Source organism: Geotrypetes seraphini, chromosome 2 (genome assembly GCF_902459505.1).
Source record: "Geotrypetes seraphini chromosome 2, aGeoSer1.1, whole genome shotgun sequence".
Taxonomy (NCBI): Eukaryota; Metazoa; Chordata; class Amphibia; order Gymnophiona; family Dermophiidae; genus Geotrypetes; species Geotrypetes seraphini.
Genome location: NC_047085.1, coordinates 426,600,809 through 426,618,731, shown reverse-complemented (window position 1 = coordinate 426,618,731; position 17,923 = coordinate 426,600,809). Strand labels below are relative to the sequence as shown.

The following is a 17,923-nucleotide window of genomic DNA, read 5'->3' as shown; positions in this document are numbered from 1 at the left end:
ACTGCTTCAGTACCGCACACCATAAAATACATTTAAAACAGGAAGGCCTGTTTGCAATTAAAAAAAATACTTACCCTGTTATTTCAACTTGAGCCACAGCACTGATGTTTATATTCAGGCTAATAAAATTACTGTTTGGATTATCCTTGTTGGAGCTAAAATAAAGTTGAGATATATATAGTTAGTTTTCCAGTGCAAATGCAGTATGAAAAAGAATACTTCAATAAAGTATGTGAGACATGACAATAATACAAGCTCTTTTTGATAGTAAAACACAATTTTACCTGCACAAAGGAGTGTTTGGATTATTACCCTCCGTAAGTATAAGTGTCAACATGTATACTTTTTGAACCACTAATAAAGTATGCTTCCTTTATCCCTTTCAGTGGTTGACTGTGATTTTAAACACACACACAATGCGCACACAGGTCCTGATTCTATAAAGTCTGTCTAAAGTTAGGCGCCAATATTGGTACCTAACGGAATCAACAGGCTTAATCGGTGCCGATATTGGCACTCAACACCTCACAATTGAAAGTTGTGCCTACTTTGCAAAATTCGATTCTATAAAAAGTAGGCGCCTAGCCTAAAGTGCCTACACTAAAAGTGGGCATGGTTTTTGATTTAGGCGCCTCTTTATGAATTAGGTGCCTTTAGGCTCTGATATCGGCATTTAACTTTAGTCAAAGAACATAGCATAACATAACAACAGATTTCTAGACCACATAGCCATAAGTTCTATGTAGTTAACAAAAGATTACGTTATGAAAGGGATCTAATTTGTCAGAAATTTTGAAAAAAGAAAGGTTTTCAGCATTTTTCTAAAATGTTCGTAAGAGAAGGATCTAAGTAACAATGGTCGAAGATCTTTATCATAGTGAGCTGCTTGATATGAGAGAGTGTGCTCATTTACTTTTGCAGCCCCTAGCTGACGGAAACGTAAAAAGAGCATATGTTTTTCTACTATTCTTATGTGATACTATGAGGAACCTGTCAGCAAAATACAGTGGAGCTACTCCGAAGGCAGCTTTATAACATAAGCATCCCAACATAAAGATCACCCGGGCCTCAACAGGAAGCCAATGCAAGTCACAGTAATAAGGTGTCGTGTGGCCACATTTCTTCAGACCATAAATCAATCTCACTGCCGTGTTCTGAACCAACGTCAATCTGGCCATACTTTTCTTAGTACTCATCAAGTAAATTATGTTGAAGTAATCCAGAAGACTTAAAAGTAATGACTGGATTAGAATTTTGAAAGCAGCAGCTTCGAAATAGGATCTAATCGTGCACAATTTCCATAACGTATAATATCTCTTTTGGACCACTGCATCGATCTGGTTCTTCATAGTTAGGCACTGATAAAGAACAACTCCCAATATTTTTAATTGTTGGACTTATTGTATATAACATTGAATTGATCTTAATTGTTGGTTCATAGAGGATCTTTTGTGAAGAGCCCAAAAAAATTTACTGTATTTTTCGCTCCATAAGATGCACCTGACCATAAGACACACCCTAGATTTAGAGGAGAAAACCAAGAAAAAACATTCTGAACCAATGCCAGGCTCTGCACCCAACCCCACACTCCTTGCCAGGCTCTGCACCCTGTCCCCTCTCCCTGCCAGGCTCTGTACCCTTTCCCCCCTCTGGTGGTCTAGTGGTAGGCCGGGGCAGGGACAGGGAACAGGGCAGGCAGGGACATGGCAGGGCCCCCCACCCCTAGGCAAGTAATCAGGCAAGCAGGGCCCTCCGTAACCCCCCCTGAACTCCCCCATTACATTATTTAGCTCCTTCGGCAGTCCTACCCTTCCCTCCGGCTCACTCCCGAAGCTGTAGCTTGTCCCGCATTGCTGCGTGAATGGCTGCTGTCAGTTCTTGCAGAATGCCCCCCTTCTCCCCATTTCTCTCTCTCTTTACCCTACCTTACCACATCTCTCTTCCACCCTCTACCTGACACCCAATTTTGGGTAGCCAGAAATCCAAGTGGGCGGGCATAAGAACCCCACCTCACAGGCAATCTAGTCTCTTCCTCTCCCACCTGGGAGATCTGGTCTCTCAACTCCTCTATTGCCACCATGACTGTGTACTTTTTAGAATTAATATCTTCATTGGCAGCAACCAGCATGACCAATACAGTTCTCACACTGGCCCTATAGCCTCTGACATAATCGATGCAGAAATAGGAAGTTGAATATAAGAAAAGCTGTGGGGATGGTTCGAACAGTATGTGATGATCTGAACTTTAAAAAATATGCAGGAGGAAGAGGTGTTTGGAGTTCTTTAGCTAGCAGGGCCTGCGGTTCCCATCCAGCTAGATCAGAGATGTTCTGCTGCTGCTGGGTGGGCCTGGGCCAACCCATGGCTATACCACTAGTTCTATGTCTTTTCCTGCCCTGAGGGAACTGCTCCTGTTTCCCTGCTTTCCTTTGCTCCTATTTCTCTACCTGACCCTCTTGATCCTGTTTCACCATCACATACACATTTCCCTACCTGTTCCAGGCCTCCGTGCAGGTGGTGACTTCTCCCCTAAAGTTTACTGTCACCGAGTATCCCCCTTCCCTCCCCCGGGCTGTCCAGTCACACAACACTGTCCTGAACAGCAGCAGTTATCCGCGATGACCCACCACAGCTTCCACCACATGTGCCCATTGCCTTGCAGCTGTTCTGTCCTACAATTCCATTATAGGCCCACCTCCCCCTTCCTGTTTGTTCCACTGGTCAACAATGTAGAGCTGCTTCATTGGTCCTCCTGTGACTTGATCCCGCCCCTGAAGATGCGAACCTGTCCGACGTTCTACCATATAACACATACATTCTCAGATTGACAGCACTTGGGTATCAGAAAGCGCCAACCCCATAGAGGAGGGCGAAGCTCCATTTTCTGGCTGGCAGGATGCTGCAGAGAGAAAGTAGCAGCGGCGGGGGTCGGATAGCTAGCTCTCTGCCAGTTGGAGGCAACTTCTACGAGTTTCTGCCGTCTTTCCTCCAGGAGAGCCATTGCAGCGTTGCGGGACAAGGCAGGCAAGCAAAAAACTCACACCTGCCTTTTGCACTGCTGTGACGCTGCTGCAGCTTCAGGAGTGAGCTAGAGGGAAGGGCAGGACTGCCATCAGAGCTAAATAAGGTAACACGGGGGTGGGGGTGGCTTGTGGTTGGGTATTCACCCCATAAGACGCACCCTTATTTCCACCCCCTTTTTGGGAGTGTAAAAAGTGCATCTTATGGAGCAAAAAATACGGTAGTTTTGTCTTGGTTCAATTTCAGTTTAAATTCCTGCATCCAAGAATCCATCAGATTCAACACGGACTCAATAAGTTGAACACTTTTGGATAATGCTGCATAACATGGAATGACTATCGTAATATCATCAGCATAGCTGAATAGCTTTGAATCCATGTTACTTAACGAGTAGCCGAGTGAGGAGAGATACACATTAAAAAGTGTAGGAGAGAGTGGTGAACCCTGTGGAACTCCACAGGGGTTTTTCCAAGTAACAGAAGATGCACTTTATCATTAAATCTAACCTGATATAGTCTAGATTCAAGAAATCCTTTGAACCATGAGAGAACAGTACCATGGATTCCTAGAGCATCCAAGGATTCCAACAATTTAAGATTGTCTACAAGATCGAAGGCACTACTCAAATCAAACTAGAGTACCAACGCTCTACTACCCCTGCTCAAGAAACTTCATATAATCTAGTAAAGTGGCAAGCACCGTCTCTGTACTGAAGTGGGATCTGAAACCTGATAGGGAATCATGCAGCAAGGAGTGTTGCTCCAAGTATTTTGTTAGTTGAATTTGCATCAATCTCTCCATGATATTTATTAAAAAAAAGGGATGAATGCTATCGGTTGGTAGTTTGATGATAAAGAAGATGGGGCAATGAAGATGTTGCCCTCTTGTGGAGATATACCATTATCCAAGAAATCAGTTATCCATTCTAACACTTTCATTTTAAATCTTGAAGGTGCACTAGACATAAGGTTAGCAGGGCAGGGATCTAATGTGCAATGAGATTTAGAGTATCTGCAGAATAGTTTAGAGAAATCTGTCCCATTCTGGATTATCGAAATTGGACCATATTAAGTCCACATAAACTTCATCTTAAACCCTGCCTAAATGATCTCTTGTATTCTTTGGGCATGGTAAACATGAAGTTCATAGAACCATAACTTTAGAGCTAAAGAAGGTTGCCAAATCATTTGCAGTAGGTAATGGCATTTGGAATAATTGTGAGCTTTTTGTCATATTGAACACCTTATTAACCAAATGGAATAGTTTTTTTTATATTGGTATTGGTGGTGCCTACTTGGGTTGAATAATAAGCCATTCATTTCTCTTTTATTTTTAATTTATAAATTCTAACTTTCTTTCGCCATCTCTCTTTATCTATAGTTAGTTTTGATTTTAACTATTTTCTTTCAACTCGTCGCACTGTCCGTTTCATTTCTAGTAATTCTATATCGTACCATTTATTTCCGTCATCTGAACGTTTTTTTATAGTATGTTTAGGGGCGATTTTGTCTAGGATAGAATTAGAAGCAATTTTCCTGTCTGATGGAAATTTATTATTATTGCCCTTTGAAATTAGATCTACACATTTCCAAAATTCTATTGGATCAGGTCTTTTTCTAATGGAAAATTCTTGTTTATTCGATTTAGATTTCAAATTAAGTTTTTTGGCCCATTTCAAGGTGAAATAATAGATGAAATGGTCCGACCAAGGTGTAGGTTGCCACCTACCATCCTTCAGATGGATTTTTGCTGTTAGGATTCTGATGTGCCGATGTTGGCATCTAACTTTAGATGGAGTTTATAGAAGGGGAGGGGATGAGACTTGTATACTGCTTTTTGTGATTACACATTCAAAGTGGTTTAAATATATACAGGTATTTACCGGTGTATAGGATGCAGCGGCGTATAAGATGCACCCCCCCTTTTTATACATATTTTTAAGAAAAAAAAATTTTTTTCTACATTTTTTCATGAATTTCCATAATGATTTACTATACTAAATTTATAGTTAGTTATGTCTACAAAAAAATGTAACTAGGGAACACTGTAGTTAGGTACCTTTTAATCTTCATCCTCAAAATCCAAAAACAACGTGACGCAGACCTCGTAGCGTCCAAGAGAGAGCAGAAACAACATGACGCACGTGTACTGTGCATATGTGTGAGACCTCGAGGCATCCGAGAGCAGAAACAATATGACAGTATATTAATATAAACCAGAAGTTTTAGACTGACTGAAATTTTAACTCATAATTTTGATTACCGACGCATAAGACACCCCCCATATTTTAAGCGTATTTTGAGGGGGGAAAAAGGGTGTCCTATACAGCAGCAAATACAGTATTTTGTACTTAAGCAATGGAGGATTAAATGACTTGCCCAGGGTCACAAGAAGCAGATCCCAGAACTTTAGGCTGCTGAGAGGACAGCTCTACCACTAGGCCACTCCTCACCGCAGGGCCCCATTGCTTTTCTTTGTATGCAATATTCAAGATCTGTGTAAGAGTATTAGGTACCCTGGGCAAATCTTTGCACTATCATCAATTTTAAGGTTTAATTAAACTCAGAGATTATGATTACTCCCATACCACACTGCCCAAAATAATCCTGGATATAATTTTTTTTCATCTTTCAATTTTGCTATATACATATAACACACATGCACACATTGGGTACAATTTTTACATTTTTATCTACTATAGGTATATTACTATCTGAAATTGCCCGTGTTTAGGACAGTTACAAGTGTACATTGATGGCTTTTTCAGACTTGAGGGTCATCACCTGTGGTGGTACTCTGAATGCAGCTGCACTTTGCAACCCCCTCCCCCCCAAAAAAAAAAAAAGTGTGATCATATTGCTTTGTATGTCTAATGTTTAAGCCAGCCTCAGCAATATTCAAAACAAAATTAGAAACAAGTTAATTTAATCATGTATTTTTAATGAGAATAGCTAATGGACAGACTGGATGTACCTTAGCATCTGCTGTCATTTACTATGTTACTAAGTTACCTACAGAGCTTTGATTTGATTATTCTGGCAATCCCTATGGGGAAAAAACTACCCATGCAGGTAGCAGAATTGTGGTCAGTTATTTATTTTACAATGTCTTGACCGTAATAAATGGCCTGGAAAATTGATCAATATCAAAAATGGACACTACTTCTATATTCCAACTTATTAATTAGATTTACTACTTAAGTAATTGGATTTCATATGGACTATTTTTCAAATGAACTCATTTTTTGCTAATGAGCTTTTTCAAGTGAATGATTAAAGAAACGTTTAAAACACTGATAGGAATGTCATTGATTGTATAAGCTACAATGAATTTCCCTCTCTTTATATGAATTTTTAAATGAACTTTATTTTTGCAAATGAACTTCCTTCTTTTCATTTGAACTATTTTCTAAACGAACTCAATTTTTGCTAATGAACTTTTTTCAAATGAACGATTGAAGAAATGTTTAAAACTTTGATAGGAAAGTCATTGATTTAGTGAATTCAAGATTGTCTCAGAGCATTTTTTTTAGTGTATTTATTGTATTTATAATACTGAAGCACTTTCACTGAGCACTTTATATTATGCACTTTAAGTATTAGTAACATTGTTAAAATTTTGTGGTAATTAGTGAAATATGTAAGATATATGAATTGATGAAAATAATGGGATGAACTATAATTAACAATAAGAGGAAATGAATTGCAGTGAAATTAAATAAGAATTTGAGATGAGATATCTTGATTGAATTTGATTAGGTAATATATATGGTTGGATATGAGTTGGTCCTGAGTTTCAAAAATGGCATGCTGATCTATTTCAAGTTCCCTGCACAAATTACTTTATAAAAGCAAAAAATGTAATACGATATGTAGTAATTGTTAATAAGAAAAGAGCAACTGTTTGCACACTTTAATCAAGAGAAAAATATTTAATTTAATGGTGCTACTCTTGATATCGTATAGCATATTTTGCATTTCTACTAGCTACAAAGAAATCATTAAATGAACAGAATCATTTCTGTCACTGTTAAACTAGATTTAACACTCAGACACTACTGAGCACATCACTGTAACCTTATTGTTGAACTATTCTATCTGTCCATGGCAGACACTTGTATAATAGTCTATACAATTCATAAACTTATTCATGCCCTACTTGTCTGGATTACTAATTTGATTTAGTTGCTATTCATCTTAAATTTTTAACTGCTGCTATGTTTTTGTAGTTTAAATTTAATAAGTTTTTGTAGTTTAAATTAGTTTTTGCAGTTTAAATTTAATACGTTTTTAAGGATTCAAATTAATAAAAGAGGAGACTTAGAAGGGCATAATCAAAAAAACCGTCTAAGTCCCCTTTTGGCCTAAGTCCTTAAACATTCAAAGCAGAAGCAGGGAAAGTATCCATAACCAAAACAAACGTCCTTGTTTTGATTATGGCCTGCCTCTACTAAACGCCCAGATCACCACTACGTCTACAAGTACACCCCCACGACGTCTACACTTTTTGCCCATAATGAACCAAAAAAACGCATAAGCCCAAAACGGCCAACACAAACTAAAAATAGAAATATGTAGACAAAAATTAAACCGAACCACAAGGAAGCCAGACTTTACATACAATGCAACACCACAGAAACAATTATGTATGTTTACTAATATTGTGCAAATAAATAGCAGGTGTAACTTTGAAAAAACTGAGAAACAGCAATCATCACTTTACAAATTAACAAATAGAAATAAAACAAATCATGGGAAATAAGAAAATACCATTTTATTGGACTAATCCATTTTTCAATTAGCTTTCAGAGGCCAAATCCTCCTTATTCAGGTTAGTACAATTTCTATCAAACTTTCAGAAAATTGTTAAAAACTTATTTATTTGACAATTTTTTGCAAATAGGATTATAATTCAATGTGAATGTTCAGTATTTTATTCTCTTGTTAACTGCACTGAACTGAGAGCTAGTTGTGGTATATAAGTGAATTGTTATGTTGTGGTGCCGGGTATGGTGTTGCAGTGTCAGGTGAGGACCTGGAGAAGAATGAGGACTTGGCGGAGACCAGGAAGTGCCTGGATGGACCTGGTCATGTGTTTTAGAAATGTTTTAACAGAGAGTATGAATGAAGTGTGTTGTTGATGATCTTCTTTTGTTTTAACAGAAGTGCCTGGGGATAGAGAAGTGATAGGTAATAACTGCTCAGCCTGATCATACAATCACAGTCATTCAGGTTACAATCACAGTTACTCAGGTGTCTCATTTACGGAATTTGCTACTGTTGACAATCCAAAATAAAATGAGTTTTAAAAATATATCCTTGAAGTGCCGTAGAATCAATATTAGTATTAATCTGTAATGTTTAATACTCAGTCTGAACAAGCAGGTCAAGGCAGTTTACAAAATCAGTAGTATGTGTAAGCTTGAAATCTTTTGGTGGCCCTCGCTATTCATACTGCGGCCCTTTACATGAAAAGGGTTGGAGACCATTGGTTTAGAATGCCTCATGTTAGACACGTGTTGGATGAATTTAGTATGAACTGTAATCTAATGATAAATATAATTCTGTCAGTATAAACCAATGTTAACACTCATATTTAACAATGCTGTTAGCAAATAGGTACAAGATATACAGAAAGCTTATATTTTCTGTTTCTCCAGAGTTGAAATTCATTTGATTTAAATATAGCAATATATATCTATGTATCAATATAGATATATATTTTGAAAAGCAGAGCTTGAAGAAAGAGAGAAAAGGCTTGCAAAGGTCTGTTGCTCATTATAGCATTCATATTTTCTTGTCTATTAATTAAAAAAACAAAGCAAACAGGCACTGATGATATAAAGATTAATGAAGCCTACTGCAGGCATGTAAGTGATGTTTAACACAATTTTACATGAAGGCATAAAGACAAAGAGACCCCACGTCTACCAAATTTCCTTTTCTGACATCACCACTTATACAACTAATAGGTCACTGTCCTGCCTACAGAATTAAGGTTAGCATGTGCATTTTGGGGGCAAATTAATGATGCTTTTCTTCTGTAAAAACAGCCTGTGACAGTGATACACTGTTTGAAGGTCACACGTTTATTGTACTTATCTGTCTCCCAGTTTTAGTTTTATTCCATGATGCCTCCATAAGATTTCCTGCTTCCTTATCTTCCATGATTAAAAAATATATATATGTTTTGTAAATGATTCTGTTTTATTTTTGTAAGGAAGTAAAATGTGTAATTTTAGAACAGGATGGACTGTACCATTGCTGTGAGCTTCAATTAAATCTTAAAACAGCAAACATTTTCCTACTACTGTCTTAATGCCAACTTTTCATTCAAAATCAACAAACTGCTCTCGATACTAGATAAATAAGAAGAAGTTCACAAATGGTGACAACCCCTCTATTCTAACAGTCCCAGAACTAGCTAACTGTTTTAAAACAAAGATTTAATCCACACGAGATCAGCTACCCCCCACCAATCCAGCTAAACCCACTGCAACAAAACCACCTCTAGAAATGCCAGTAGACAGATCTTGGACTGATTTTGACGAGATTAAATTCAAAGACACAAAATGGCTTCTCCTAAAATACTCCAAAGCATTCTGCAGCCTTACTTGCCTGCTCACCTTACTTGATCAAAGTAGCCACCTCAACAACCATAGGAAAAATAACTCAATGGCTCACCTATCATCTAAAAACTGGCCTTTTCTCAAAATCGGGAGGAGGAATTATCTTAATGTCCATTCCTAAGAACCCAAAACTCAGTCCCTCTGAGGTGACCAATTATCGGCCAGTAGCTTCCATCCCCCTATTTATCAAAATGATGGAAGGATATGTTTGTTTGTTTATTGTAAGCTTCTATTTTTTTCATTCAGAGAATAGTTATGCTCTGGAACGCAATGCCAGATGATGTAGTTTAAAAAAAGGTTTGGACAAGTTCCTGGAGGAAAAGTCCATAGTGTGCTGTTGAGACAGACATGGGGGAAGCCACTGCTTGCCCTAGATTGGTGGCATAGAATGCTGCTAATATTTGGGTTTTTGCCAGGTACATATGACTTGGATTGGCCTCCGTGAAGACAGGATACTGGGCTATTGGTCTGACCCAGTAAGGCTTTTCTTATGTTCTTATACTACTGTAACACTGGTTCTTTGCTCTAAAACATTGCTATTGCATCTACAACTAGTTCAAAATGCAGCATTAAGACACATATACAGTCTATGAAAATCAGATAACCTACAGCCCTACTATATGAAACTACCATATGTATTCGAATATAAACTGCTATTTTGGGGCCAAAAAATTAGCCCCAAAATGGAGGACCCGGTTTATATTCAGGCTAGCACCCACCCGCCCCCCTCCCAAACCTTTTACAGGCCTCTGACGGGCCACCAGGCTCTGCACCCAGGGTCCCCCCTCCCTGCCTATCGTACCTCCTCCGCCGCTAGAATTCCTGGTAGTACAGAGGTGTAGCAGGCAGGAGTGAGCTTTCCTCGCTCTTGCCCGCTGCTAATCTAGTCGGTTGCTGCCTGCCGCGAGTTCCGGCCTCCAACCACTGAGCCGTACTGAGCATGAACAATCTTTGGCGCTGATGGTTGGCGGTAAGCAGCTTCCTGAATGGCTCCCGTGAATTCTCGTATTATGCATCAGACAGAAGCTCTTTCTCTCTCTGATGTAAAATGTGTCAGAGGGAAGGCTTCTGGGTTAGCTGCTGGCCGCGTGTAGGAAGGAATGCAGCCAGCAGCCTGAAGAGGGTGAGTGTGGATGGACGCAGGGGAAGGTAGTACATTCACTGGCAGCATCCTTGAGTCACTAACGTGCTAGCATCTGTAACTTAGGGATGCTGCTGCTGCCTTCCAAGCTTGGTAAAAGGGATTTTTGGCCACACTCAGATGAAATCTTCCGCTGACATAGCTTGAAGATCCTCATCAGCTGGAGTATTTATATTTTATATTTACATTAGAGACAGTGGCAGAGACCCATTTACAAAGTATCTATTCTTCCCAATTAATATTTCCAAATTAATAAATTGTCTTTGCTTATTTGTAAATGGGCCTCTGTCACAGCAGCAAAATTAAATGAAATAACTACCTCTGAAGTTTATGGGAATGGGCGGGGATGGAAGATATTACTTACAGGGATGGGCAAGGATGGATTCGATTGCAGCGGGGACAGCTTCAATTCTAGTGGGGACAGGCGGGGAACTGGATTGATTCCACTGGGGACGGATTTAATTTCTATCCCCACACAACTCTACTTAGGACACCTAGCGACGCCTAACCACACGTAATACTGCATTAGTCAGTGCTGATTATTTAGGCACACTTTATAGAATCAAGCCCCAAATTCGGGCAAATTATCTCGTACAATGGTTCATTCACTTATGCAAAAATACAGCTGCACCATCATTGCCTTCCCTACAGATGAATTAGCCACTTACTTTGCAGCAAAGATAACATGCCTCCAACTCTCTCTCACCACACAATCTCACAAACTTACTATGAATATCTCTACTGAGACCCACAAAAACAGAACAGCAACATGCACTACATCTTCCTCCATCCTACATAGCAATCTGTCTTTCTTTAATTTGCCCATCATCTCCCACTTACATACTTACATAATCTAATAACTTCCTCCCTCCAAACTGGCATATTTCCTCAAATATGGAATTTAGCCTATATTAGATCAAGAATTAAGGAACAGAAAATTGATATAACTATTTTATCAAACTGCAGACCAGTAGTTAATCTGCCTTTTGCATCTGAACTGGCAGAAAGGCTTGTTAAAGATCAGCCAACATTTTTTTAGAGGTCTTCTCTTATACCTATCATGTCCTCTTATACAGTACTTATCACATCTTCTAATCTCCTACTAACCGAAAATACCTTTTCATTCTCAAAATTAACACCTCCTGATAGTCCCCTCTTTCTCACAGGTTAAATATGACTTTACACATATGAGCCTATTTGATGTCACAGGCCAATCACTATGAAGTAATCTGCTACTCTATCTTGAATCTTCATTCTCAAAATTTAAGATGGGTTTGAAAGCTTAATTTTCTCTGAAAACCTCCCAGCAATAGGCAGACTAGGGACACTGGAAGAAAGGGACACATTACAACCTCTTATTTTCTTAGCTGCTCTTCTTTCCATATATAAACTTTGCATCAGAGTACTGCAGGGTGAACTAATCCTCTGAGGAGGGAAAACACTGTTTTGTTATTTATTGGCCTGAAAACTGGAGAAAGGGGTTTCTTTTTGTTATGAAGACATGTGGGAAATAAAGCTTTTAAAAAGGAATTTGTTGCAGGCTGGACGCTCTTCCGAAGGACCTGTACCTCTAATTTCTATCTAGGTCTTCAACCATCTATACCTTTTATACATATCTCAACGTTTATTGTAAACTGCTTAGCTGAACTTTGAACTTTAAAAGTATGTCAGCTGTATATTGTGGTGGAGAGGGAAGGGTGGGACAGATGAAAAAGGATGCAAGAGGGAAGAATATTGGACATGGTGGTGGAGGGAAGGGAGGAAGAGATGCAGCATGGTGTTGGAGAGGGTTGATAAAAGGAGAAATATTAGGCATGGGACTGGTGGGGGCACAAAAGGTGATATACAGAAGCCAGGGGATGAGAGAAGGAGACATGTTGGACTTAGAAGTAGAGGAGTGGGAGAGATGTGCCCTGAATCCCCATCTCTCTTTTTCCACTCCCTTTGCAACAAGTGAGGGAATGAGAGAGAGACAGAATTGGTGAAGAGTGAGAGACAGAGGAAGAAATGTTGCACATGGGGATGGAGGCGAGAGAGGAAGAAATGAAGAAGACAAGAAAGCAGAACAAAGAGAAACTAGAACCAGCTTCATGGAAAATAAATCTCCAGGCAACAAAGGTAAAAAAAAACCAACACATTTTATTTTTAATTTATTGACTGAAATACAGTGCGCAAGCTTTGGGAAATATGTATAGCAGATGTTTTTGTATTGTGTTCAATAGGAAAGGAAATTCATTTCTGGTTTTCTCCAGTGTTACTTGCTGAGTTTAACTTTTTGTGTTTCCCAGTTTAATTTTTGTCTATTTTTGTTTCTAATTTGTGACCCCTTGTACTGTATTTAGTGAGGGTCAGGCTTAAAATGTTTATTTGAAATGCCTTAGGATCATAAAATTGTATAAATTCATTTTTCTGCTTTGAGCGGGAAGATGTAGATGTGGGGAAGAAAATTAAGACTGCAAGGATGGTGAGTGGACAGGGATGAAAAATGTGGGGACGGTGAGGGGTCAGGGAAGAAAAATGCATTTCACTGTGGGGACAGTAAGGGGATGGAGATGAATCTTCCAGCTCTCTAGTTGGAAAGAGCTTCTGTGTACCAGATGATCTAAGCAAAACATTATAAACCAGCAAGGTTTATAATGATTTACAATGGTGCCAAATGCCAATTAAGGGCATATGAGAGGCTAGAGTCTCAAAGAGCTATTAAGTGGAAAACATAGTGAAAGCCTCCTCTTTCATTCAACTCAGATCCCCAGCTTAGTGCTGAACTGTTGTATTGAGTATGTTTATGTAATGGGTAGGATTTCTGAATGGAAAAGGGAGAAAAATTCCTCAAGATTTAGGGATTAACTAAGGACAATGATTTCCCTCCCACTGCCAGTACAGAAGAAAAGAGTAACACTTCAGTCTCTTTCAGTAAAATAATACATGGAAATAAATGTTATAAAGGTTAATTTAAAAAGATAAGACCATATGAATAGCCATACTGGAGAGGGGTTGGAAGGAGGGATAAACAGATTAGAAGATTATATGGTGTGTATGCAAAGAATGAATAGAAGAAATGGCATTACAATTAGTAGTATTATTATGGGGGCTGGGTCTGATGTAGAGCTTGAGCGGGGTCTGAGGTGGAGTTTGGGCAGGTCTAGGGTGGAGCTTTCCCCCCCCCTCCCCACTAAACAAAAAAAGCATTCTGCTGCCTATGAGCTAGGTGATGGGGAGCTGCGCTGGGAATGGAGCTATGGGGAGAGAAATAGGAAGGGGTAAATTAACTGAAAGGGGTTATTACCTAGAAACATGAATTCTACTCTGAATGGCTGGAAGTAACAGAAAGCACATGTAAGAGGGAGAGGAGCTGAGAGATGGGAACATGCACTGGGAATGGAACTGTCAGGACAAGAATAAAAAGGTCTGGGGAGGGGTAAAGGGGACTGAAAGAGATTTCTGACAGGGAGAGAGAATTTTGCTGTGAAGGGTTGCAAGAGGCAGAATGGGAAACAGAGGTTGGGTAATGGGAGCAGAGGCTGGGAGTGCAGCTGTGAGAGAAGAAAAGAGGGGGCTAGGAAGGGATGAGGGGGATTGGAAAGGGTTACTGGCAAGGAGATGACTAGGAAGAGGTTACTGCCTGGGAGTTAGAATGCTGTTATGAAAGGCTAGAAGACATAGAAAGGAATTGTAAGGGGGGGAGAAGGGCTAGGTGATCAGGACAGGCACTAGAGGTGGAGCTTTAGAGAGAGAAATAGAGGAGACTAGGAATTGAAAGGGGTTATTGGTTGGGAGTCAGTGTTGTAAAGATCTGGAAGTGTCTGAAGGGAAGAGAGGTTGAGTGATGAGGACAGCAACTGGAAGTGTAGCTGCGTGAGTGAGAAGAAATAGGCTGAGCATGAAAGGAACCCATGGAGACAATATGGGCTTTGATGGGGTAAAGGATCTGTGAGAAGGAGACATAATTTGGTAGAGAGGACACAAGAGGAAAGAGGATCTGAAAGAGATGGGAGTGTATTTTTGTAGGATTGGGAAAAGAGGGAGAGAGTGAGAGGAAGGAGGTCATGATGGAGGGAAGAGACATGAAGGTGAGTAGTGGTGTGAGGGGGTGACACTAGAAGGAAGTGAGATGAGAGAAGATCAAGAGACAGGCTATGAAGAGTAAGGATCAATGAAAGGATCAATGAAAGAAATGAGAAGACTTGAAAAAAATCATAAAAGTCAACATGAAGGCAAAGAAGAAGCATAAGAGCAAGAAAAAGCAGAGACAGAGAATATAAGGCAAGTAGGACACACACAAAAAAAAAAGATTCAAAGGTCAAGGGTAGGGAATAATTGGTATTTTGCCAGTCTCCTCCAGCCCAGGATATACGTTATTTTACTGAAGGGATAAGGGGAACAGAGGAAGTTTTAGCAGTTTATGATGCCATGATCTGACAAAGGTTTGCAATGGAGAGGACCTAGTCTAATCTCATTCAATTTCTATGAGTGTCAGAGCAATTACAGCACCAGCCCACGATAAAACACTTGATAAAAGGGGGCCTAAATAAATAAATCAACCAACCTGCAGAATTAGAATTGAAAATAGAGAACAATTATTTGAAAAGCAATTCAGAACAGACAAGGCACAGAAAAATGCATACGCAACTGTGAAACAATGCAATCCTCAACTATAAAATGAGATAAAATTTCATGAAGAACTAAGGGGCCCTTGAACTAAGCAACGCTAAAAAAAAAAAGTAACCTACACTATCCCCACTGCTGATAAATGGCCAATTTTCCTGTTTCTGCAATAATGGCCACGAGCCGATTTTCCCATTAGCGAATGGCCATTACTACGTGAGCACTTACCAGCATCTATTTTGTAGGTAGTAAGAGCTTATGTGTTAATCCTGTGCTAATCATTAATGGGCAGCAATGCCCATGTGCTAAACGATTAGCACAGCTGCACCCATTCTCTGCCCCCAAACTTCCCCGGTGTGTAGGTACTGTGTGCACATACAAAAACTACTGTAGGATGTTGAACGTGTCCCATGGTAGTGCATTTTAACCTGTGGTAGAATGAGTCAGTGCTTACCACAGCTTAGTAAAAGGCATCCTGAATAGTAAAACAATGAAATTTCCCCTATTCTCTTTAATATTATCTATAAAGGCCTTTCCATGTCATACACAATTTCAAGAGGTTCAAGGGTGAACTATTCAAGAGTAATCTGAAAAGTACGATAGAAGGGGTGTTCTTTAAAAATGTTCTAACGAGCTGTGACGAACATTATTGGTGCATTTTTTAAATCATTCTCCTCTAAGTAAACTAACCTCTTGATATGCAGGTCAAAGTTGATACTGGAGTTGGCATTTTCTAAACGCTGCACAGCAAATCGCAGGCCGGCAGAGAACTAGAAATGAATCAGAGGAAATATCATTAAGTTATCAACAGCTGCAAGCACTCAAAACAAATAATTCCTGGAGGGGAAATGGTGTTATCCATTGGGATTTATGGATTTGTATAAGAAACTGTCTGCTAATGCTGTGCTATAGGTGATTGCCATAAATTAAAATGATGTATATTGTGATGCTGTGCTCCACGTGCTTATATTTTTATGTGGAAATTGCTGTATTGTCTGACCCAGGATTGTAATTATATTTACATTGTAATTGGTATTATTAGTAGTAAAAACTTTATTGCCCTTTAGATAAATGCTAAGAAACACAATCACCGGCAGGCATTGCATCCAGAATTGCAGGGGGGCGCGGGGGGGGGGGGAGGGGCGGGGGAAGGGGGAGAAATTGTGTTTTGTTTTTAACATAGGCGCTTTAAATATAGGCCAGCATTTTAAAGGCTTACATTTAAGGTGCCGGTCTCCCTATGGAGGCGCACAGGGACGCCTACAGACACCTAAAGCAACTTCTGGTGCAAACCACACCCACACTGACCTTAGGCATCCATAGGTGTCCCTATGCGCCTCCATAGGAGTGAGACAGGAGCCTATTAACGGTGCCTGCATTAAAAAAACAAACAAACATGTGTCTTGATTGGTTCGTTAAATGGCCTAATTTTGGGACACCGTTTGGAGAATTTGGCCCTTTGAGTTCAGCATTTTTTTTAAAACCAAATAACTGCATGGATCCTCTTAATACATACATTCTTTGTTTATTAGCTGTCTGAATTTGTAGAAGGGCCCTGACCCTCCCAGATCCATATTCCCCTTGTAGTTACATGATAGGGAAATTGTGTACACATTTTGAAAAATACCGACTATGGGTAGTTAAGCATTCAAGTGTCAATTAAAGACAATCAATATCAATTATAGCCAATAATTGTTTGCTAAAGCCAATTAGCATCTAATTAATTAAGTTATGTATATAACTGACCTTATTCTTTAACCTGGGCATACAAGTTTGCATTGTAATAGCATGAGCGGGATTTAGGTTTTGGCCTGTGCCCACACAGCCAGACATAAATGGTAAAGAAAAACTCTTTATTCATCAAAAGAAAGAAAATCCTGCACCCTGTTACTTCACAGGGACAGGTATATAAGTAGCAGTCTCTTTGTTCAAGAAGCAAAAGTCCTGATATTTCTTAGGGCTTGTGAATGCCATGCCCCAAAAACAGAATGTAACAGTCCTTCTTGAGATAGGTAAGAAGTGCTGATCCAAGCCAGACCTCAGAATGAGTAAAGGAAAAGGTTGGCTTGCCTCAGCCAAGCAGAGTCTCTAGGGTTTGAAGTCAAGGTGCATACAGGAATGAATCAACTCTTCCTTCTTCCCTGGGCCTTCCTAACCTAGTTCTAGCCCTGCCTTTTATACTTCCTGGTAGCTGCTTTCCTGATTCCTCCTTCGGCATTGTGAGGGAGTATCCAGTAGGGGGAGTGGTAACGTCTTATAGACTCACTCACATGCATGTTATGTGTCAAGTAGGATCCATCAGTTTACAGAATGTGGGGGGGGGGAGGGGGGGAGGTGATAGATAGCCATGTGTAAATATCAGCTTTCAGAAATCAGAATTTATACATATATGTGCTATACATGTGCAAACGCAATTATTTATATGTAGAACTTGCATTATAGAATACTAATGTAAGTTTAGCTTCATGCCTAACTTTAGGTGTGAGCACTTATGCCATGTCAAAGACTGATTTAAGTGTTCATGCCTA

At 39.5% G+C, this 17,923-nt stretch overlaps 1 protein-coding gene across 3 annotated transcripts in view; it reads right to left on the bottom strand.

Moving 5' to 3' along the window:
* Nucleotides 1–17,923, bottom strand: part of ITGA8 (integrin subunit alpha 8) — a 473,328-nt gene that overhangs the window by 122,587 nt on the left and 332,818 nt on the right. For all 3 annotated transcript variants that reach the window (XM_033931203.1, XM_033931201.1, XM_033931202.1), the window contains 2 exons: nt 16,086–16,165; nt 75–155 (listed from right to left, as the gene is read on the bottom strand). In XM_033931203.1, the coding sequence (XP_033787094.1) occupies nt 75–155; nt 16,086–16,165 (161 nt within the window). The remainder of the gene's footprint in view (nt 1–74; nt 156–16,085; nt 16,166–17,923) is intronic.